Source organism: Pelophylax lessonae (assembly GCF_965119305.1).
Source record: "Pelophylax lessonae genome assembly, contig: HAP1_SCAFFOLD_265, whole genome shotgun sequence".
In the NCBI taxonomy this organism is placed as follows: domain Eukaryota; kingdom Metazoa; phylum Chordata; class Amphibia; order Anura; family Ranidae; genus Pelophylax; species Pelophylax lessonae.
Window position 1 is genome coordinate 62,690 of NW_028120075.1, and position 24,301 is coordinate 86,990.

General features: G+C 43.8%; 1 protein-coding gene across 1 annotated transcript in view; it reads right to left on the reverse strand.

The window, feature by feature from the left end:
* Positions 1 to 24,301, reverse strand: part of LOC309543606 (uncharacterized protein) — a gene marked incomplete at its 3' end in the record, with an annotated part of 208,822 nt that overhangs the window by 22,683 nt on the left and 161,838 nt on the right. The window contains exon 7 of the mRNA XM_082276064.1: positions 5,694 to 5,921. Within this exon, the coding sequence (XP_082132190.1) occupies positions 5,694 to 5,921 (228 nt within the window). The remainder of the gene's footprint in view (positions 1 to 5,693; positions 5,922 to 24,301) is intronic.

Below are 24,301 nucleotides of genomic sequence, written 5' to 3' on the forward strand. Positions count from 1 at the left end.
CATAATGATTGTTTTCATTCTTAATGTTTACTATGAACTATGAATAGTTTTTAATGTTTAGCACTGGCATCTGAATTTTTAGTGAGTGTAGAATGCTCCGCCCCCCCCCATTGTGACTAGCACAGCTAGCCTATATATGAACGCATCCTGTTCCGCATCGTCTGAAGAAGGAGCGTAGTGCGCATGCTCCGAAACGCGTTACGTCATTGATAGTGGACGAGCGGCTTACCGCCGTCCTTGGCTCGATCCGGTTCCCCCATTGGACTTCCCTGAAGTTACATCATCTCCCGGCTGCTGGTTCGGCCGGATGCGGAAGTACAACGTTATAGAAGGGATCTATGAGCCTTATGGAGAAGCCTGTGCCCTTGCTTAATGTAAGTGTGACATGTATGCTGTGCAATAAACCGTGATTGTTTTACTGAGTGACGCCTGTCTTCCATTTTTGTATGTGCCAGTGGGATTTTTGGCTTCTGCCTGCCTACAGCGCTGCCTTCCGTGACAACACTGGAATCTTGCACCATCTGGAAGTCTCCTCCTTTTCACTTTCATCCCAGTGCGGGCCCCATCCAGTCGGCACAAGCGCCCAACACATCCTCTTTTGCTTCTAGTCAAGCCTACTGGAAGTGATATCTGCCAGGATGTGTAGCTAGGGATCTTGGGTGAGAAGGTCACCTCTGAGGAGAGGGCATTCTCACTATATTAGGTAGAATGTTGTTAATATGCAAATGTTGAAAGTGCTAACCTTTAATTCTTCCTTTGCAGGCTTGCACGGGATGTCCGGGTCTGGCAAGGCCCTCCATTTTTGAAAAGTGAATGTTATAGTTAGCTAGTTAGTCAGGTTGACATGTTACCCACTCAAGCAGAGTTTTGTTTGGTGGGGGGTGCATTAAGTTGTTTTGTGAATATTTGTGCAGAATATCTATATTCTTTTACATAATTTATTATATGTACATTTGTTATTTCCCTTCCCCCCCCTTTTCCAGGTTTGTGGGATACTCCATTTATTTTTGTAGAAAATTTTTGTAGGGGGCGGCTACCCCAGAGCCAGTGAGGACATGGCTTGTTTGGTGGGGGGTGGATGTAGCACCCTCCTAGTCAGGTGTTAGAGATTGAGTATAGTTTTGGCTCTGTCTGCCTATCAGAGGAGCAGCAGGTAAATTCTATATTGCACTCTGCTTATCAGGGAACAGGATCTGTGAGTTAGGTCTGCTCAGTGTGCCCAGTGTGTGATTCATCTGGTCTAAGGGAGTGTCCCCAGCTGATCCAATGGGGAGGCACATTGGATGCTCGAGGAAACCTGGCCAATGACACACAGGCTTTTGATACAGTCCCAAGGATTGGCACAGATGGGTTGTCTCAGTGAATTGTGGGGCAGGGTATAAAAAGCCAGGGGCACATGAGGTAGAGGTCTTTTGGCGGGAAGCAAAGTCCCAGAAGGAGGGTGGCGGCTGCCTCCTCTTCTGCAGCAGTGGGTGATGGTCACAGGCAGTCAGCCTGGTGAACCAGTGGAGAGGAGCTGAACCCAGAGGTCTAGGAGAGCTGACTGGAGGAGTTGGGGCACTACGAGAATCTGGAAAAACTGTATCGTGAGTACAGAGGATCTTGCCCAGGGGTCTGAACAGGAAGGGAACCATCTGGAGTTTATAGTCAGTGGACCGGTGTCAGCTAGTACAGAGAAAGGGGGTACTGGGGATTACCTTGAAGAGAAACATCACTAGGAACACTTACCTCAGCTTCATTCAAGTGGCAGGATTAAGTAGCGGCCTTGCAGCATTCTCATACTAGAAGTCCTATGAATTGTGAATAGTTCAACAGTTGGAGAATCCCACTCATCCCTTCTCCTATCCCAATATAAGATAAAACCACAAAAACATCTACCCCTAGACTGATCATTGACTGAGCCAAGAACATAAAGTGTTAAGATTTCTGCACGTTCTGCAAGCAGTTGCTATGGGTAACCCAAGGGAATCCTTGAAGAGTGAAAATTCAGCAGTCCTCTAGGGGACAGTGCTACACCTTATATACCATTCTTCATTTCTTTCATTTTCTTATTCAAGAAGGCTGCCGGGCCGGGGGGAATCAGGGGCCCGTCCCTTGGCTCTTTCCAACCACAACCCCACATAGGCGCACACTCATTCATCCGGCTCCTTGCTGGTGTACGTCTTAGCATTTTTTTAACCATCTCTGAGTAAATTTAGGCCTCTCTCTGTGGGATTGCCCCCTTCTCTTTCACTCTCTCATATTCTTTGCTTGCCTGACTTTCCCTTCTTCCTCTCTCATACCATCTTTGCCTCCCCTCTTTATCTCCATTCTCTTCATACCCCCCCCCTCCCCCTACTACTTAGGGCAACACCATGCTAAACTGGATCTCCCAGATCTACTCTGCCCCTGTCGCCCAGGTCAAGGTGAACGGTATCTTATCGGACTACTTCACAATTACGAGTGGGACAAGACAGGGGTGCCCCCTGTCACCCTTACTCTTCGCATTATCACTAGAATCCTTTTTATGTAGAATACGCCTCCACCGGGATATCTCAGGCATGACTGCTGGGGTGACCCAGCAGAAAATATCAGCGTATCCAGACGACATGTTATTTTCCCTCATAAATCCCATAATCTCTCTACCGAATCTTCTTCACGAGTTTGAGGCATATGGCACTCTGTCCAATCTAACTATCAACTTTACTAAATCTGAAGCTATGGGAGTAGGCTTATCAAACCCCCTCCTCCACCAACTGCGATTTAATTTTAGGCTAAAATGGACGAACTCAGCGCTGAAATACCTGGGCACTCTCATACCACCCAAACTTTCACCCATCTTCACGCTCAACTTTCTCCCCTCCTAAACAAAGTCCGCATTCTATAAGATAAATCGAAATCTGGTCTCCATTCATGGTTTGGAAGATGCAACATTATTAAAATGTGCATACTCCCTAAGTTCCTATACCTCTTTCAAGCACTTCCGATATTCATCCCTTCACATTACTTTAAACAAGATGACACCCTACTAGTGGATTTTATCTGGGCACATAAGCGACCTAGGCTATGTAGGAGACTGCTCTTGCTTAAACGACTAGGTGGACTGGCAGTTCCGGACTTATGCAAGTACTATCAGGCTACACAATTGGGGAGACTCAGACTGGTGTCGTCATGGTGAAGCAAAGCTTTGGCCCAGACTAGAACAGGCCCAATGCGACATACCCCTCCATAGAGCTCCATCGTGCCACCATTCACTACCAGACTCCATAAGACGCCATCCCCTCATAGGTCACACGATAAGAACCTGCTCTAAATTATTCACACAACTTTCACTTTCCCCGACGCACTCGCCACTGACAACCATACTGGGGAATCCCCAGTTTACCCCGGGCTACCAAGATAAAACATTCAGGACCTTGATGGAGTCAGGCTATTTCCAAGCCTCCCATTTTTCAACATCATCTAGTTGGCCTGCACTCACAGACCTCATGGACTCCTCGGGACCCTACCGTCTAGATTTCTGGAGGGCATTGCAAATCCATAATTTCTTAAACTCATTGCCACCTCCCAGTGAACGCAACACACAACTTACACCCTTCGAAGAACATTGCTCTCAAAACAGAATTCTAACACAGGTATTATCCATGACCTATGCATTACTGATCACACCCCAGGGGACTTACCAACCCCCATTCTTAGCTAAGAGGGAACGGGATTTAGACTGTAACTTTAACCCAGACCAACAAAATCACATCATTCCGTTTATATTTACATCATCCATCTGCATGTAAATACAAGAAACCAACTTCAAACTCCTAACAAGGTGGTACGGCACGCCGTCAAGGTTGAGCAGGTTCTTCCCCACATTCACTGATCAGTGCTGGAGATGCCAGGAGGGGCCGGGGGACACTCCTACATGATTTTTGGTTGTGTCCTAAACTAGTGGAGTTCTGGAAGACAGTACATGAAATGTCTTAAGGGTTTATAAACCGACCGCTCCCCAATGACCCTGCTCTCTTCCTTCTCCATGCTTCTAACATCCCGGCCTATAAAAATTCTGTCATTCGCTCAAAAAGGTCAAAGAAATAAATAGAATGGAAAACCTTGTTCTCTCGACACGTCCCCAACACGAACGATATACCAAAACCTGGGGTCAATGGAATATATTTGTCCTCTCTGATGAAGGCTGCTCTTTAATTAAGGGTGGCAATACTAAAGAGACCTCATGTTGAGTTCGGGGGAGCTCTAAAATATTGGTGGAAAGTATTGCTGATGTAGGGCCATAGCTTTACCAATGCTAACCCTCCTACACCCTCCCCCCCCCCTTCCACACCTCCTACCCCCCTCCCCCCCTCATCCCACCTACTTATCCTCTTCTGCCTCTCTCTAGGTTTCTTTTACTTCCCTCTCTCTTTCCACTACTTATTCGCTTTACTACTTCCTTCTTCTTCTATACGTTATGCGAAACTGGAACAGACAACTCCGGGTACTTTCTAGTCCTGCATAACTCCTCCCATTAGAGGAATTGTAGAACACCTCTTATTCTACGACCGATGTAGATCTCAACCTTATGACTGAATTGTCTTCAATGTTGTAATACACTGTCTCAGCATATGTTCTATAAGGAATGTTACTGATTATTATGCCTGTAAGTTGACTTTCATATAAATAAAAGAATTGAAAAAAAAAAAAAAAAGAGATCTGACATGGATCAATGATACAACCTTACCCAGCCAAACATCACTAAGTAATAATGCTATTGAAATGATGACAATTTTATTGTTTGGAATATGACGTTATATTGAGGATTGGAGATGGACCTTTCATATGTTGTACAGTATCTCCTCCTCATTTGTTTGGAACAAGACTTTAGACTCAGGCATGGGGCAGAAGACCCAAAACTCATAACCTAGGTGCCTATATCATGCACATTTTTTTTGCCAGCCGAATCCCAGAATCTCCATAAATCCAGTCTAGAGACATAAATTGTGTCTGCAGCACAGAGAAGGAAGATTATCCGAGAGAAATACAGGAATACAGGACGAGGAACACAGCTCAGGAAAGTGACCAGGGGATTACAGGCTGATATCACCCAGCCCCCGCCCTACTCTGGACCAATCAGTGAGCAGTATGGGTGGAGGAATGTATTTAGTGTTAATGACCCACCTGTGCTGATCTCTGTAGGAGTGTCCTCCTCTATAAATGTCCCCGTTATTCCATCCTCCTCCATAGACTGCTGATCATCCCTCACATACGTCTCTTCTTCTTCTGCTTTAACCTCAAATTCTATATCGATTGGATCTCCACTCTAAATCAAGAAAATGAAAGAATATCATCTGTAAAATATAAGATTTATTACTGTGACATCACATAAAAATACACACATTGTCTCCATGAGTCTGTGTTTTATAATCTCTGTCTCGCCAACCTTGTAACAGTGAGGGATGGTGTGACCTTCCTGTGTGGAATCCCGGGAATACAGAGGACGGGGACATCTCTCTGATGTGTTCCTGGTATTAGGTGGCTCCATCATATCCTTGTGTCCTTCTGAAAATTCCTCCATCACTCCATACTCCTCATCCTCCTCTTTATACTCTTCTTTAACATCAATATTATCATCCCCGAGGATTCCACTCTGAATATATAATAAAACATTTATTGTAACAAACATGCTGTGTATAAATCAGAATTACCAATAATTGACAATCATCTACCTGATGATGGGGAGTGATGGTGTGACCTTTCTGTGTGGAATCCCGGGAATACAGAGGACGGGGACATCTCTCTGGTGGGTTTCTGTAGCTGGATGACTCCACCATGGTGTCCTGGTACAGATCTTTGTGTTCTTTTAGAAACTCTGACTCCTCCATCACCCCATCCTCATCATCCTCCTCTTTTATCTCTTCTTTAACCTCAACTTTAGAATCTCTCAGGTTTCCACTCTGAATATATAATAAAAATGACATCAATGGTAACAATGCAGATAATGTACAGATCCTAATGATACTATCAGTGATTGTTCCTCATCTACCTGATGATGGTGGGGGATGGTGTGACCTTCCTGTGTGGAATCCCGGGAATACAGAGGATGGGGACATCTCTCTGGTGGGTTCCCATTACTGGATCCATCTGTTGGAAACACACACACTGACTGAATACATTGTTTCTATGTGTTTATCAGATGATGGGGGATCTAGGTGGATCCTCCGTACTGCTCTCTCCTTTACAATAAAGTCTCCTCTTACCCGGTGATGTGAGGGGCGGCTGATTCTCCATCATGACGTCCTTGTAGAGATCCTTGTGTACTTCTAAATACTCCCACTCCTCCATGGAGAAATAGACAGTGACATCCTGACACCTTATAGGAACCTGACACACACAATGATACAGTCACCATCCAGACACATCCCTTGTCTGTTACTGGATAATGTCCCAGAATTCCCAGCACCGCTCACCTCTCCTCCATGATCTCTCTGGTGACTTCTAGAATCTTCTTTGTATTTCTCTATTCTATCAGGGAGGGAGGTGGAGGCAATGTGATGGTCATATGAGCTCCAGACTTCACAGGAGGAAAACTCTAGATCTGAACACAAATAGTAAAATCAAATGAAATTCCCAGAATCCTCCTCACCTCACCATTCAGTTTCCATTTGATTAAAGCCCCACCTCAGACTTAGATATAATTTACCCACACAGGACCCCCACACTACGCAGAATAAAAGCTTGTTGCAGGCATTCTGACATCATTACATACAACGCAGGACCAACAGACCCACTTTGCTAGTGAGGATGCCAAGGGACCACCCACATCCTAAGAGCATGAGGAAAAAAAGCCAGATTGGGGGGAGGAGCTGTGAGGTCAGTGTGATGTCATAGGACATATAGATTCCTGAATGGAGGGACATTTACATAGTAGGTGAGGTTGAATAAAGACAATAGTCCATCCAGTTCAACCTGTGTAGGTGTGTGTGGCTGTAATCATCTCACATAGCTCTTAATGTCCTGATCCTTGAGATGTAAGTCTAAAGCCCCATACACACACGCAGATTGTCGTCATACAAACGTCGGCGGACGAAAGATCTGCCGATTGTATGCGTGTTAGTATGGTGCCTCCGACAGATGTCTGCACACAATCCGCGGACAAGAGTCTTTCTTGCAAACATGAAAATTTTTGTCTGCGGACACCAGAACGGACAATTGTTTGCCTGTCAGTACAGAAATCAGCCGACAGACCGCAGATTTGCAAGACTGGGCATGCTCAGAAAATAAAAAACACAGGGAAAGTTAACCATTACATGACATCACTTCTGCAGTCAGCTGAAGTCTGCGGACAAAATTCTTGTGCTGTCCTTGTGCTGTCTTTGCACTTTTCAACAGACACCGACATCCCGGGGAGAAAAGACGAACATTTGTATGACGACGATCTGCGTGTGTGTATGGGGATTAAGAGTCTTTTGAAAGCCACCATACTTCCCGCAGAAACCACCTCTTGTGGTAGAGAATTCCACAATCTTGTAGCCCTAACAGTAAAGAACCCCCCTCGTTGCCTGAGTTTAAAACGCTTCTCCTCTAATCGCATTGTATGTCCTCGAGTCCTCATGCAATCCCTTCGAATGAACAGCTTTTTTTCTAAGCTGAGATCCCCATTAAGATATTTATAAATTGCTATCATGTCCCCCCTCAGACGTCTCTTCTCCAGGGAGAATAAATCGAGCGATTGCAGCCGCTCTTCATAGTTAAGGTCCTCCAATCCCCTAATCAGTTTAGTTGCCCTTTTCTGGACTCTCTCCAGCTCCAACACATCCCTCCTGAGGACTGGCGACCAGAACTGGACAGAATACTCCAGATGCGGTCGGACCAGAGTTTTATAAAGTGGAAGGATTATAGTCTTATCTCTGGAATACATCCCTTTCTTTATGCATGCTAATATTCTGCTGGCTTTGGCAGCTGCCGCTTGACATTGCATGCTGTTGCCTAATCTATCATCAACCAAGACTCCCAGATCCTTCTCCATTTTTGATTCTCCCAAGGGTTCCCCTCCTAACGTGTATTGTGCTTTTATGTTTTTAGTCCCCAAGTGCAAAACCTTACACTTCTCCACGTTAAACCTCATTTGCCATGTTGTTGCCCACTCCGTTATTTTGTCCAGGTCATCCTGTAGGATATCTGCTTCATGCTGTGCAGTTATTGCTCTGGCCAATTTTGTGTCATCTGCAAAAACTGATAACGAACTACTGATCCCGTCCTCAATGCTGTTTATGAATAAATTGAACAAGGTTGGTCCCAGGACTGAGCCCTGGGGCACCCCGCTTACTACCTCAGACCAGTCTGAGTATGCGCTGTTTATTACCACCCTTTGGACACGGCCTTTTAGCCAGTTCCATATCCAAGAGCAAACCTTGCTGTCGATACCTGCAGACCTTATTTTATAAATTAATCGCTTGTGGGGAACTGTATCAAATGCCTTAGCGAAATCCAAGTACACCACATCCACTGGTCTGCCCCTATCTAGCTCACAGCTCACCTCCTCGTAGAATGCTAAGAGATTGGTTTGACAAGAACGCCCATTTGTAAACCCGTGCTGATTACTGCTGATGATGTTGTTGTCTTTAGCAAACTCTACGATATAGTCCCTTATCATCCCCTCCAGAAGTTTACATACTATTGATGTCAAACTGACAGGCCTATAATTTCCCGGGATATGCCTCTGGCCCTTTTTGAATATCGGAATCATGTTAGCCTTCCTCCAATCCCCTGGTACATCTCCTGTCCTAATACTGTCAGCAAAGATCAGGAACAGTGGTCTAGATATAACATTACTGAGTTCTTTGAGTACTCTCAGATGTACGCCATCCGGGCCTGGTGATTTGTTTGTGTTAAGTTTATCCAGCCTTTCCCTGATTTCCCCCTCTGTTAGCCATAGTGGCAAGTCCTGTGTATTACTACTAACCATACAGTCATGGTCAGTGTACCCCTCCGTTTCCTGTGTAACGACTGACGAGAAAAAAAACATTCAGCACGGTTGCTTTTTCAGTGTCCTCTGTAACCATCCCCCCATCATCATTAATTATGTGTGCAATATGCTCTGCCTTAGTTTTTTTGCTGTTGATATATTTAAAGAATTTCTTTGGTTTTTTTTTACTATCCTCCGCTATTTGTCTCTCAAAGTTGATTTTAGCTATCTTGATTTCTTGTTTACTTTTCTTATTTGTCTCCTTGTATTGCTCGAAAGCCGATACTGTGCCCTCTGATTTATATTTCTTGAAGGCCAATTTTTATCCCCTAATAAGTTTTTTGACGCTACGGTTTAGCCAGCCAGGTTTGGCTTTGTCTCTTCTAAATTTATTTCCCATAGGAATGCACTGCGAGATGCATTTGCTTAATATGTTCCTAAAGCATTCCCATTTTTCCTCTGTGGTCAGTGTTCCTCCCCATTTAGATGGGGAGATTTGAGCGGGTCCTCTATATGAGTCTCCTGTGCTAACCAAATCATTGTTCCCGGGTGCCTCCCACTTCTCCTAAAATAAAGAGTGAACTTTGACCTTTACCATACAAAAATCTGTCAGGAACGTGTGAAATAAGCTCTCATGTGAGCAGGTGACGCGCGGAGGAACGGAGTGTAAATTGCAGACAATTTTCTCCAGAGCTCCTAATGGTGGGGATGGATTTTGCTGCATGCTGGTGCCAAGTTTCCACCCCCCAGGGTCACTGCAGGTGTGGAGAAAAGCTGTGTAAGAGGATATGGAGGAGAGATGAGGAGGAGATCCAGGAATCAGGATAAAGTTCAGGACAAGCAACAGACGAGCGCATCCAAGAGATGAAGCCGGGGTCACTACACAGAAAATCAATCCAAGGAAACAACAGGCAGGACAAGGAATAGCAAGAAGGAGCTCAGAGACAAATGAGAATATTGCTCAGCCAATGGGAGATTATCTCAGCATGACTTACATAATGAAGGAGATGAGGGGGAGGGGAGGAAGTCACTTAAGGTGACCATAAATACATGGAAATTTAGCTGGTTCAGCAGCGATCGGTCACATTTCCATCCATGTGTGGTCAGCTTTGGAAGCAAGATATATTAATCATCAACTGATCCCCTTGAAGGGGTTAATCTACTTATTACCTCCTCTGCCGCCAGATCCTGCAGTGTTTCCCTCTACCTTCTATGGAACGTCCTCTTTACCTAACATCACTTCCTGTCTGTATTCCATAGAGACTTCCTGTCTGTATTCCATAGAGACTTCCTGTCTGGGTAGAAGTGAGATCACCACCTTGTGGAGCTCAGAGGAACTGCAGCCCTGAGAACCGTCTGGTAGTGTGAACACGGCCTTGTGCTGTGTGTGTATGTACTGTATATCCTTCCCCTTTCTCTCCTCCCTGAGGGTGTATGAAGAGGCGGAGCTCCTGCTGGAACAGCAGTCGGAGGAGGAAGCCGAGGCTAGGAGGGAGACTGACAGAAAGCACAGCAGACTTGCAGGAGTGAGCAAGGAGGATCCAGTTCCTTTGCCATCGGAGGTGAGGAGAGTGTGAAGGATGTTTGTGACTCTGGTAGCTGAAAAGCTGGGAGTCATATTGCTCTGGTGAATGGGGAAGCACTACTAAGGGGGCGCCCTCACCATCACGTGTGTAAGAGGTGGAAGAAGGCGTGGCTACACTACAGCTGGCACAGTTTGGAGCACGGAGAACTTTCACACCTTATCAACTTTTCATTCATTTGTGGACTTTTTGGAGCAACAGAACTTCGTTGAAGTAGATGCAAAGTGGAAGCAGTGGACTTGCAGAGAACACTATATTGAGCAAAAAATATTGTATGATTACATGAATTTGCACAGGTTATTACTTTATAGAAAATAGTATAAGATAATGAAGTAGGTGTAAAGTGGAAGCAGGAGATATTCAGGGAACAGCATCTTGAGCACAAAGCACTTTATGTTGTATATGAATTTTCACATGGATCAGTTTACTTAAATTATTGATAAACACCATAAGATCAATGAAGTTGGTGTAAACCTAGACCTAGGGAACACAAGGGAGGTGGAGCGTGGAATCCTCCTATCCTCACAGAGCTCCTTCCAGGTTCTTCCCTCTCCTCCCTCTCATCATTTGAAGCTCACTGTATACGTGTACTTTCTCCAATTTCCTCAAGAATTGCTGTGATCTATCGGCCCCTGGACCGGTATTAACTTTCCTTGATGACTTCTCTGCCTGGCTGCCCTACTTTCTCTCTTCTGAAATCCCCACAATAATTCTCAACAACTTCAACATCCCTGTTAATACATTATGCCCTCGGGATGCCCCTCTTCACTCCACCTTGCAGTTTTACAAGGCACTTATCACATTGCAAGGCCAACCCTACCCAGATTTCTTACACAAGTGGGAACTGGACAATGGATCTCAAATTTCCGATAATCGGAAGGACAAAATTCTTGCATTGGCTCACATTTCCTCTCTCTCCACCAAGGTGGCGGAATCCAACTACAAGCTATTGTCCCATTGGTACTATACCCCGCGGAAAATGCACATTATTTCTCCGCCCATCTCCCCGTTATGTTGGAGGGGATGGGGAGATACTGCATCGCACCCACACATCTGGTGGCACTGTTCAATAATACAACCGTTCTGGTTGGAAGTCCTTCGGCTTATCCAAGTAATCACGGAAGTTGCTATCCCATCAGATCCTTGGGTTGTCCTGCTGCATGGAACTAACATGCTGCTCTCTAAGTACAAAAGATCAATGATCCCTCATATGCTTAATGCGGCCAAAGCCCTGATCCTCGCCTTCTGGGGCTCACCGACCATTCCCACGATACGTCACTGGCTACGGAAAATTGATATGACATACCAATTAGAGGAACTTACTTTCATAGCCCGTGACAAACTAGACCGTTTTCACTCTGCTTGGCAACCTTGGTCTTCTTTTAAAAGCACTTCTTCCTATGTGGCCCTGCTCACTGAGGACACCCCCCTTGGTTTATCGCCTTCTAATGTAATCCTATCTGGTTAAAGCTTTTATTATCTGGTACAAAAGTCACCCGTGGCCTACTCTCCCACCCCCCTCTTACCTTCTTTCTCTCGCAGCTGCTCTCTCCTCTTCTCTCTCTTTCTTTTCTGCTTTTTGCTATCCTTTCACTTTCCTATAGGCTCTCTCTGACATTGGTTTTATGATGCAAGATGTTGTATTATCATTATGTTTTCTCAGACTTTTCATGACTGGGTGTGGTTGACGCGCACTGAGATGTTCGTGTACTCATTGATATTGTTCCATGGCTATTTGCCGTATTTAATGTCGGATTGTATAGTCTATGTTCTGTTTTTCTTTGTCTTCTTAAAAATTTTTTTCAATAAACAGAAATTAAACAAAAAAAAACATCCCTGTTAATACGAACACCTCTGCTACTTCCAAACTTCTCAGTCTAACCTCCTCATTTGGCCTGAAGCAATGGATACGCAATGGATAGAGGCTTCTACTCACTCTGATGGCAACACCCTCAGCCTTGTATTCTCCCACCGATGTACTCCATGCATCCTCTCCAACAATCCTCTCCCTCCCTCTAAACACCACTAGGGATGGGCGAGTGGTTTGGGCCGAGGAGAACTTCACCAATCACCCGAATTTTCTGTGCGCTCGGTGTTTTCATTTTTTTTACTACTTACATCCCGCCAAGCGCACAGTCAATAGGTTGTTAAGGAGGGAGACCGGGAAGCCTGTCGCTGCGTCCTTAACAATGAATGAGTCATGAGCTGTCAGTGGGCTTCCCCACTGATAGCAGAATGTAAAAAAAAAAAGAATTGCCAGCAAGAAAAAAATCGGGGAAAAATCGGCGTAGGGTCCCCCAAAATCCATACCAGGCCCTTTGGGTCTGACATGAATTTTAAGGGGAAATCCATGCCAAAATTTAAAAAAACAAATGGCATGAAGTCCCCCAAAATCTATAACTGCCCCTCATCCGAGCATGCAGCCTGGCAGGCCAGGAAAGGGGGGGACGAGCGAGTGCCCCCACCTGAATCATACCAGGCTACATACCCTCAACATGGGGGATGTGCCCCAAAGCACCTTGTCCTATGTTGATAGGGACAAGGGCCTCTTCCCCAAAACCTTGGCCTGTGGTTGCGAGGGGCCTGCAGGCAGGGGGCTTATCAGAATCATGAAGCCTCCTTTAACAAGGGGGCCCCCAGATCCCGCCCCCTGTGTGAATGAGTTTGGGGTACATTGTGAGAATAAATGAGGCTATGAGCCCATTTTCATGACACCCACTGAACCTCTGGACCCCAAAAAAGAAAACACTCCACCCTCAAGGAATGACAGTCTAACAGTTCTTAAAAAGGTAAGGAGCAGGGCCACCTGGTGACATCATCTGGGGGCCCGCCCCATTTGTGATGTAAATGACTGGTGCATGCTGGATCGTGACATCATAAGGGGCAGGGCCACCAGGTGACATCACCAGGTGGCTCTGTCTATTACCTATTTAAAAACTGTGATAAAGAAATTATGAATGGTTCATAATTATTATATGTGTATATGTATTATAATCATGTATGCTATTCTAGAACTGCATATTTCAGCAGATTCTGCTAATAATTTAAACAGTGGATATAGCATTTCCTGCCATATGGTCCTTGTTAAGACCTCATAAGAAGTCTTCACACTTACAAAGACTTACTATATGTCTTACTGATGCATATCCTGTCCAGATGTTTAGAAATAATAGACTGCTGTTCAACCCCCTTCCTTAGGATATATTAAAGGCTGTCAATCATTGTCCAAAGAAAGGGGGGGGTTCAATTTTAACTCTGTCTGAAGCATATATAAAGACTGCAGACACTATGCAAACTAGGCAGGTTATAGAAGCTCGCAGAAAGCATGTCGATATAGCCTGACTCCTTGTATACGAGAAATAAATGAATTCTTCTTTGAATCAGCTTGAGGTCTAACGGTAATTTCCAGTACATTTGGTGCCAAAACGTCCGGGAATCCAAAATCCTGTTGTGAAGGACCAGCATTACTAGTGGCCGATACTGTACAGGGGAATTTCCGGTTCAGGCGGAATTCCTATCTTAAAGTCCTCCGTCTGAATTGGCGTTATCAGAGGCCGGTTATCTGGGGCTGGTCCGCAGTAACAGGTGACGGGTTTTCCACGAATCAGTAAGAAAGAGACCCAATCTGGTTCAAGGTAAGAACTTTTTATTTATATATGCATATATATATATATATAATCGATAACACTAAGAATGTTAGTTGTGTAAGTGGTTAAAAGGTTTATTTGATTGTCTATGTATATTATTTGTTTGACTTGTCCTATTCTTGTTGAGAGGAAGTCAGTTGTCATGCACTCCTCGTTCCAAACATCTGTGGCCATCTTGGATGGGCAGATAGGTGACCGATCTGCATTTTGGTAAGACGTACTCAGGGCGTCCTGAGTAGACAGTCGAGCACGGCAGATCAATTTCTCTATCTCCTCCTGTTGTCTTAGCTTGATACAGAGGTATGGTCTCTAATAAGTGCCAGGCAGCAGTCAGAGGAAATTTGTAGGACTTTTTAAGTCCAAAGCAGCCTTGTAAATCTGTAAAAAGCCCTGTGCAGACAACATAAATATCTCTGGATCAAATAAATAAAATTGAATGACTGTGTATAGGTGTCAAGAATACCAATATTTTTTAGTAGAACACAGAACTCTTATGGAGTCTGTGTCTGACTGCGAGATGACAAAAATGTTGTGTATAAATATAGGTCTGACCATACATGATACAATTCTCTTACAATTTTCTGTCCGGTTTTCTTGGGATTTACCTTAATACCAATGCTTTTTAGTAGGACATAGAACTGGAAGATTGAAGGAGTATAGTAAGTTTTCCAGAGATCTGTGGCTGTCTGCGAGATAACAAAAGTATTGTGTGTAAAAAAAAAAAAAAACTGCATGCCTGTATTGTGTGGTTTGTGGTGAATCTAACAGAAAATTGGACAACAAAAGTTGAACATGTATGGTCAGCCTAAGAATGTCAATACTTTTTAGTAGAACACAGAACTAGGAGGGTTGAAGAAACCGCTCAGAGAGTCTGTGTATGTCTAAAGCCCCGTACACACGTACCGATGGTCGGCTTACAAATGTTCCTCTTTTCTCCCCGGGATGTCGGTGTCTGCTGAAAAGTGCAAAGACAGCACAAGGACAGCACAAGAATTTTGTCCGCCGACTGCAGAAGTGATGTCATGTAATGGTTAACTTTCCCTGTGTTTTCTATTTTCTGAGCATGCCCAGTCTTGCAAATCTGCGGTCTGTCGGCCGAATTGTGTACTGACAGGCGAACAATCGTCCGTTCTGGTGTCGGCATACAAATATTTTCATGTTTGCACGAAAGACTTTTGTCCGCGGATTGTGCGCAGACATCTGTCGGAGGCACCATACTAACACGCGTACAATCGGCAGATCCTTCGTCCACCGACGTTTGTATGCCGACGATCGGTACGTGTGTACGGGCCTTTAGAGTTAACGAAAGTATTGTGCATCAGTGTCTGTGTGAGAAGACCTAAACTAACTCTGTGCGCACGCCAAAAAGGCCAAGGTTAATTGTGTGAGAATGAACCAGAAATGTGTGAAACAAGAAGAAATAAGTAAGAATATATGTTATTTGAGTTGAGTTTGGACAGAATAGATTTATTGTGGTGTCTGCATCTTTAAGTGTTAAACTTCTGAAAAAAAAAAAAAAAAATGAAAAGGTGTCCGCTGGTGCTATGAGAATCTATCTCTCGTATGATTAAATGTAGATCTGTCAACTAATAGTTTAGCACTCCCATGGGTTTTCAGGGAATACAGATTTGACATAAAGTATTTAAGGGTGGGATAATTAAATTGCCTGCCATATACGCCTCCTTCCCACCAAAGAAGAGGGATGATTTACGACTGAATCCTACTGTGTCTTTGCTCACACATAGAACAACAACTCCCAGATAGCCAGAATGGCGGGGGAAGGGGAACAGGGAGAAATTCTAAGGGAAGATAAGGCTGTAACAAGCACTTCATTGTCTGATTCCATAGTACATTATGAGCGAAAAGTAAGATCAGTGATGCGTTTTCCATATATTATAATGGGAAATTGTGTGGTAATTAAGCCCATAGATACACCTGAACAAAATTATATAATAATTGACAAAATATAAGGTCTGACTTAGACTCAGAGTTGACTGGACACCAGCTTGCAACTATTGGTATCTGGATGGTAGAAGTTTCAGAGCAATGAGACTTGGTTGGATATAAAAAAAAAACAACGATGAGCTGACTGCTCAGATTATAAAACTGCAGTAATGTAAGATATGTGTGTATGTCCAAATTGTTCATAGCTAGCTAATGTTGAGAATAGGGTACTTATAATATGTGAAGAAGATGTGTCTGAAAAACTTTTTGTGGAAGACCCACAAACAAAAGAAAAACAGAGTGTAAAATTGTGATATCTAAAGAGTGTCCGATTAACCCCTTCTCAAAATAGCAGAAGAAAAGGTTAAAGGGAGAAGCGATAAAGGGTTAACATAATTTACACTGCATTATGTTTTTTAAACATTTTATAGGAACTGATGTTGATTATGAAAGAAAATTGGGTAAATTTTCAGGGGTCAGAATTACGTTGAAAACTTTATGCTTGAATCAGGAGGGAAACAGCGTGGCCACCTGTCTCCTTCCTGATGAGATATTCAAGTTACATAGGGGAAGAATTGTACCCCATGTATCAATTACTTGGAATATCTCGTTAGATTGGTATGAGTTAGGGGAACTTTTGACCGACTGGGTACATATGACATCTGAACAACAGACAATAAAGGGAATCCAGTCTTTCAACCTTAATTGGGTCACACAATGTACTCCAGAGTGCACCTTTCAGGAGGGTACTCAAAACGGTAAGTGAAGTACAAAGCACCCCTAAAAAAGTACTATGTGACCCTGTTAAAAAAAAAAAAGGTTCCAGCTTCCCCCTTTCAACCCCCCTTCCTCCATGAACACATCCTGTGTGAGATACGAGACTGTGTGTGTTAAAAATAAAAAATAAAAACTTTGTAAGGTAAAGGAAATGTTTAATGATTTTGTAGAAGTGAAATCTAAGTTGAAATGGTTAGTTTTGCCATGTGACTAAAGGATTAATTGGAAATAAAGAAAATAGCTGAATAGCTAATTGTGGTCGATATCCTTTAAATTCCTAAATGGTAGACATGATTTTTTATACTAATCTAAATGTTTAGTTCTGCATTCCAGCCTACTGGGCGTGGAAGGAGAGAAGGCTCCACCCACTAATAAAAACCTGGCTGTATCCTTTTTTGTACCAGCTAGTTGAACAAGAGAGCTGACCAGACAACTTCTGTATAAAGAGTGACAGTGTGAGATAGGACAACGGAAGATGATTACTGGAACTGGGTCTGTTTTAGGTTGTTCTCAATAGTGATTATTTTAAAGTATGATACGTTAAAAATACAATATTAATGATTGCTTTATTAGTTTTGATAAATACAGAAAGAACCAGATCTGTTCCTAGAAGTATTCCAAGTTCTGTATAATTGGGTTTGATTAAGAGGCTGTGATCGTTACTCAGTAGTTACTGAAAAAGTTAGTTTTTTTTATAAAACAATAGCTTTATTACACCCTCTTACTCCAGGATAACATTTTTATTTACCCCCAGCAAGACATTTGTCATGTATGACCACTCTCTGAGGGCAACCTCACATCGCTTATGCTTACACCCATTGAAGGGGGTTAACATGACCAAATAACTTAAACTGATGAAAGAATATGTTTTATGAAAAACCGCATGGATGGGTTATTATAATGTTGTTATTATTTGTTTTGTTGATGGTTTGTGTAAAGAAAAATGATGCAGGTACAAATCAAACAGCTTTTTTTCAAGAACTGGCCCCTAACATTCCCCTGGAACGCCTGGAATTTGATAGGATTCACAGATCCCTGGCACCTAAACCTACTGAGGGTCCCCCCCGAGATGTCATCATCAAATTTCACTACTACCGCACTAAGGAAAGACTTATGCAAGCAGCCAGGGAGCACCCTGATCTCTCCTTCCAGAGCTACTCACTTCAATTGTCTGCGGATCTTTCCCCAGCCACCATAGCCAGACGGCGGTCCTTGAAGCCCTATCTGCAGATCCTGCAGACCCATAAAATTAAATACCGTTGGGGTTTCCCCTTCAAGCTTTCGTTCACGGTACAGGGCCGCCAATTCCATGCTATTTCCCTGGCTGACCTGCGTAGCCATTTCCAGGAACTGAACTTGGATCTCCCCTCCTCTCAGGCGACCCCCAAGTCCTCATCCTCAGCTTCCAGGACAAGACCATCCACATCATCCCCGCCTTCCAAGCCGCTATCTCAAGGTTCCCATCATGGCTCCCAGGCCCTTCCTTCTCTTCAGGCTCAACGTTTCCATGATGTTCCCATCAAGTGATAATCGCCGGACCCCATTTTTGGGTCCTTTTTTTGCTCTCCTTTTCTATTTACCAGGTGCACCCCACCGTTGGATGACTTTTTAGGGGTCCCTGGGACGTTTCATTGGACTGGGTGCCCCCCCCCCTGTGACACCCTCCTAGTCGTGGGGGGCAGGGGGTTCGCATCCTGCTCCTGGTTGCCCTTTTGTTTTGTTTTTTATTCTTGCTGTGTTATTCTTTTTATGCTGTGCCGTTTTGCACCCACTGGTTGTGACTCTCCCCTGTTTTTGAAAGTGTATTTCAATTACTTTATGGCAATAATGTACTGTGGGGGGGGGGGGGTCCATTTTGTACTTCCTGTTTTTTTTTCCTATTTTTGGTGCCTTATGATGCTTACATGACGATCCCTCTTTTTGATCCTCTTAAGCAGTCGTCCCTGCAGTGCTAATTTTTCTCTTTTTAATGGGGTTTTTGCGACGCTTGGGGGTTTGGTGCTTTTGTGCCCCCCCGGGTGCCCGCAAAGGCTCTCTATTTTTTTCTCTTTCGTCGGAGGGGTCTGGTGGATGTAAGATTCTGGTACCTTCGGTACCCTTATTGCCCATTTTCCATTTCATATTGCGTCCCACCTTTTCAGTTAGGTGGAACGCATATACCTTTAAGCCGCATTACATCATCACTGAGCGCCGCTCTGAGCGGCTATTTTAATCGCCGGCTTTCTCTCACAGGTTGTTCGTTCAAACCGCATGCTTAACAGCCTTGTCGTATGCTGCCGGAGCCTCCAGCTATTCTCTTTACCTGGAACAGACCGGAACCTCGCTACTGATCCCGTATCTCGCTACCGGATCACTCCCTTACTACCGGACCCTTCTACTTACTAACCTCACTAGTGATAAGTACCCCACAGGGGATTCCTCCATAACTAACTTACACTATCTACTTCTGCACATTAAGAACTGTTACTATCTATGTATTACTAATTCTATCATCTGCACTGTTACATAGATTGCTAGCTCTTGAGTCTACTACCATCTATCCTTGCACTGGGTTAGTCACTCCTGTATGTCATCTGCTGTCCTTACCACCTGTTACCATACATGATTACTAACCTATCTGCATTCTACCTATTACCATATACTACTCTCCTGAACATTACTATCAAGTGCTTATCATTGCTATCACTGTTCACACCTGTCCCTTCAGCACATCACCTCTATACTGTCATATACATCCTATCACTCCAGAAACATCTTATTGAGTGTGTGTGTATATCTGTATGCTGAAGCAGGCGGGTCCACAGTGATGAGTCTGGAGAGTTGGATCTGGTAATTCAACACATCTCTACATGACTACTGAGTGGAGATTCTGCAGCTGCAAATCCAGCTTACTATAAAAACGCAGGAGCGTTACAGATTGAACGAACCTAGAAATGGATTCAGCAGAATTACCCACTCAAGTGATACAATTAACACAAAAAGTAAATGCATTAATACTTGCTCTTACTGAAGTAAAAGATGAAAATCAGACTCTGAGACAGCAGATAACCCATCTTTCACAGCTTACTGCTGCTCAGCCCCCTGAACCTAAAATAAACCCTCCTCTAGTGTTTACAGGTGATCGGAAAAAATTTTGTGAATTCAAAAACGCATGTCAATTGCTTTTTTTGCTAAAACCTCGTACTTACCCCACTGATCAAATTAAAGTCTTTACCACTATTTCATATTTAACGGGTGATCCACGGGCCTGGGCAGACTCTCTCTTTGAGAAAGATGATCCTCTTCTCAAATCCTATACTTTATTCCTAGCGGAACTCGCTAGTTTATATGATGACCCCAATAGGCAGAGTACTGCTGATATCCAATTGAGGGCTTTAAAACAAGGAAGGAGACCTGTTGAAGACTTTGCAGCAGAGTTCAAAAGATGGTCCCTTGATTCAGGGTGGAATGATACATCTCTGCAAACTCAGTTCAGACTCGGGTTGTCAGAAGCTGTTAAAGACGAGCTCGCCCGAGCGGATTTACCTGGCACCTTGGATGCCTTAATCCAACTCAGTATCAACATTGACAGGCGACTGCGAGAAAGAAAGGCTGAGAAGATGGGAATGCCATTGTCCAGTCCTTCTCGGATTTCGGCCGTTGACCCTACTCCTATGGAGGTAGGAACCATACACCCACCTTTATCGATTACTGAACGAGCCAGGAGAAGATCCAGAAATCTCTGCATGTACTGCGCATCCCCGGATCATTTGATAAGCGTCTGTCCCCTTGTCCGCAAAAAAGAGGGTGAGTGTTCACATGTCTTGCTAGGGGGATTAACGACTTCCTTTTCGAATCCCTATCTCTTTGTTCATTTGACATTGCAGTGGGACCAGACTAGGATCACCACCAAGGCTATGATCGACACAGGATCTTGTGGGAACTATATCGATACACGTTTTGTTACTTTAAATAAAATACCTATTATTTCAAAACCTAAACCTGTCTCTGTTAGTTTCATTAACGGTATTCCGTTATCTTCTGGTCCAATCACCAATCAGACACAAGCACTCCTTGTCACTGCTAACGAGTCTCATATGGAGACCACCACTTTTGATGTACTACCTTCACCACATTTTCCCATTAATTTGGGACTTCCCTGGTTACACATACATCAACCAACCATAGATTGGAAAACACGGACTCTAACCTTCCCTTCTCACTATTGCGAGATCACGTGTAACCTCCCATCTTATGAAAAGATCCTGTCTGTGGTGTCAGATGAGATTGCACCACTATGCTATCAGAATCTGTCCGAAGTCTTCCTTGAGAAAAATGCTCAAGTGTTGCCTCCCCATAGGGATTATGATTGCACTATCGATCTACTCCCTAATAGCAAATTGCCTTTCGGTTATGTTTATCCTCTTTCACAGGATGAACTCTCTCATCTCAAGGAATACTTGGATGAGAATTTGGCGAAAGGGTTCATCAGACCCTCTACTTCTTCCACAGCTGCAGGACTTTTCTTTGTCCGCAATAAGGATTCAAGTCTTAGGCCTATTATTGACTATAGGCAATTAAATACCATTATGATAAAGGATCGCTATCCTTTACCGCTCATCCCTGAACTCATTGAACAAGTGCGTGGGGCTACCTACTTTTCTAAATTGGACCTAAAAGGGGCATACAACCTAATCCGAAACCATGACGGAGATGAGTGGAAGACCGCATTCAGAACCAGATACGGATTATTCGAATATCTTGTGATGCCTTTCGGGTTGTGTAATGCTCCCGCTGCTTTTCAACGATTCATAAATGACATCTTCAGAGACTTACTTGATGTCTGTGTTGTGGTATATCTGGACGATATACTTATCTATTCTCGATCTCTGTCTGAACATATAAAACATGTAAGACTTGTGTTATCCAGATTACTCGCACACAATCTATACGTGAAATTAAAAAAATGCCTATTTCATAAAGAAGAAATATTATTCCTAGGATACATCATATCTAAAACTGGAATCAAGATGGATATGAGCAAGATATCGTGTATTCTAGATTGGCCTATACCAACATCTCGTAAGGCATTACAGCGATTCCTTGGATTTTCAAACTTCTATAGGAAGTTCATCAAGAACTTCTCTGCTATTGTGAGACCTCTCACACAACTTACAAGTATAAAGAAACCATTCAAATGGTCAGAAGAAGCAAATGGAGCTTTCCGCTTGTTAAAATCAAGCTTTACTTCTTCTCCCATACTACGCCATCCAGACCCATCCCTCCAATACATCCTGGAGGTAGATGCGTCAAATATGGCAGTAGGAGCAGTTCTTTCCCAACGACCAACAAATACTTCACCACTCCACCCAGTTGCTTTCTTCTCTAAATCACTAAGCAGCCCAGAGGTGAATTACCCAGTGGCACATTTCATTTCTATTCGCAGACTACCTTCATCTAAACAAACAGCGGAATTACTAATGAAACATGTGTTCAAGTTACATGGAATTCCAAAGACTCTTTTATCCGACCGTGGTTCACAGTTCATCTCCAAGTTTTGGCAAGCTCTATGTCACATACTACGGATTGAGCGAAAGCTCACTTCTCCTTACCACCCTCAGACCAACGGACAGACTGAAAGAGTCAACCAGTGCATTGAACAATATCTACGTTGCTACACCTCATACCTACAGGATGATTGGGTGGACCTCCTCCCTCTGGCGGAATTTGCTTATAACAATGCAACCCACAGTACTACTAAACAAAGTCCGTTCTACTTAAACTATGGGTTTCATCCCACACTTCTTCCACCACGCAATCTACCATCAAGTAACCCAGTTGCCTCGGATTATCTTACCCAAATAAAAGACTCTCTGGGTTTACTTAATACCACCATCTCACACGCTCATAGTCAACAAAAAAGGTACTACGACCTCCGTAGAAGACCTTCTCCTCAATATGCTATTGGGGACCTCGTTTGGCTATCGACGAAAAATTTAAGGTTAAAGATCCCTAGCAAAAAGCTTGGACCTTTATTTCTGGGACCCTTCCTAATTAAGAAACTAATTGGAAAAGCTGCAGTGCAACTCACTTTACCGGCAGATCTCAGAATACATCCCATCTTTCATGTGTCGCTACTAAAACCACATGTTCCTAACCAAGGAATAAGGCCTACCATCTTGCCTCCACCTCCAGTACAAGTTGAAGGCGGAGAAGAATTTGAGATTAGGGAGATTTTGGATTCTCGTATCCATAGAGGAAGACTCCAATATCTCATAAGATGGAAGAACTATGGACCCCAAGACGACACTTGGTTGGATACTTCTGATGTTCACGCACCTAGGCTTATACGAAGGTTTCACTCTAAATACCCGGAGAAACCAGTGCTATAGGCCTTCCGGAGCCGGCCTTAAGGGGGGGGGGGGGTACTGTAAGATTCTGGTACCTTCGGTACCCTTATTGCCCATTTTCCATTTCATATTGTGTCCCACCTTTTCAGTTAGGTGGAACGCATATACCTTTAAGCCGCATGACATCATCACTGAGCGGCTATTTCAATCGCCGGCTTTCTCTCACAGGTTGTTCGTTCAAACCGCATGCTTACCAGCTTGTCTTATGCTGCCGGAGCCTCCAGCTATTTTCTTTTACCTGGAACAGACCGGAACCACGCCATTGATCCCGTATCTCGCTACCGGATCACTCCCTTACTACAGGACCCTTCTACTTACTAGCCTCTCTAGTGATAAGTACCCCACAGGGGATTCCTCCATAACAAACTTGCACTATCTACTTCTGCACATTAAGGACTGTTACTATCTATGTATTACTAATTCTATCATCTGCACTGTTACATAGATTGCTAGCTCTTGAGTCTACTACCATCTATCCTTGCACTGGGTTAGTCTCTCCTGTATGTATCATCTGCTGTCCTTACCACCTATTACCATACATGATTACTAACCTATCTGCATTCTACCTATTACCATCTACTACTCTCCTGAACATTAGTATCAAGTGCTTATCATTGCTATCACTGCTCACGCCTGTCCCTTCAGCACATCACCTCTATACTGTCATATACATCCCATCACTCCAGGAAGATCTTATTGAGTGTATGTATATTCGTATGCTGAAGCAGGCGGGCCCACAGTGATGAGTCTTGAGAGTTGGATCTGGTAATTCAACACATCTCTACATGACTACTGAGTGGAGATTCTGCAGCTGCAAATCCAGCTCACTATAAAAACGCAGGAGCGTTACAGTGGACCACCGCCCTCCTGTTGAGTCGGATCTTGTCCAGGATCATGGTCCTGGCCAACCCCCGCGCATCGGTGGTCCTTCGGGTCCACGCCTAGATGCATTTATGCGTTACCATTTTTGTGATTATGCTATGCTTTTTCTTCTTTGTGTCTCTCTGTTTCCCTTTTTGTCTCTGCCCC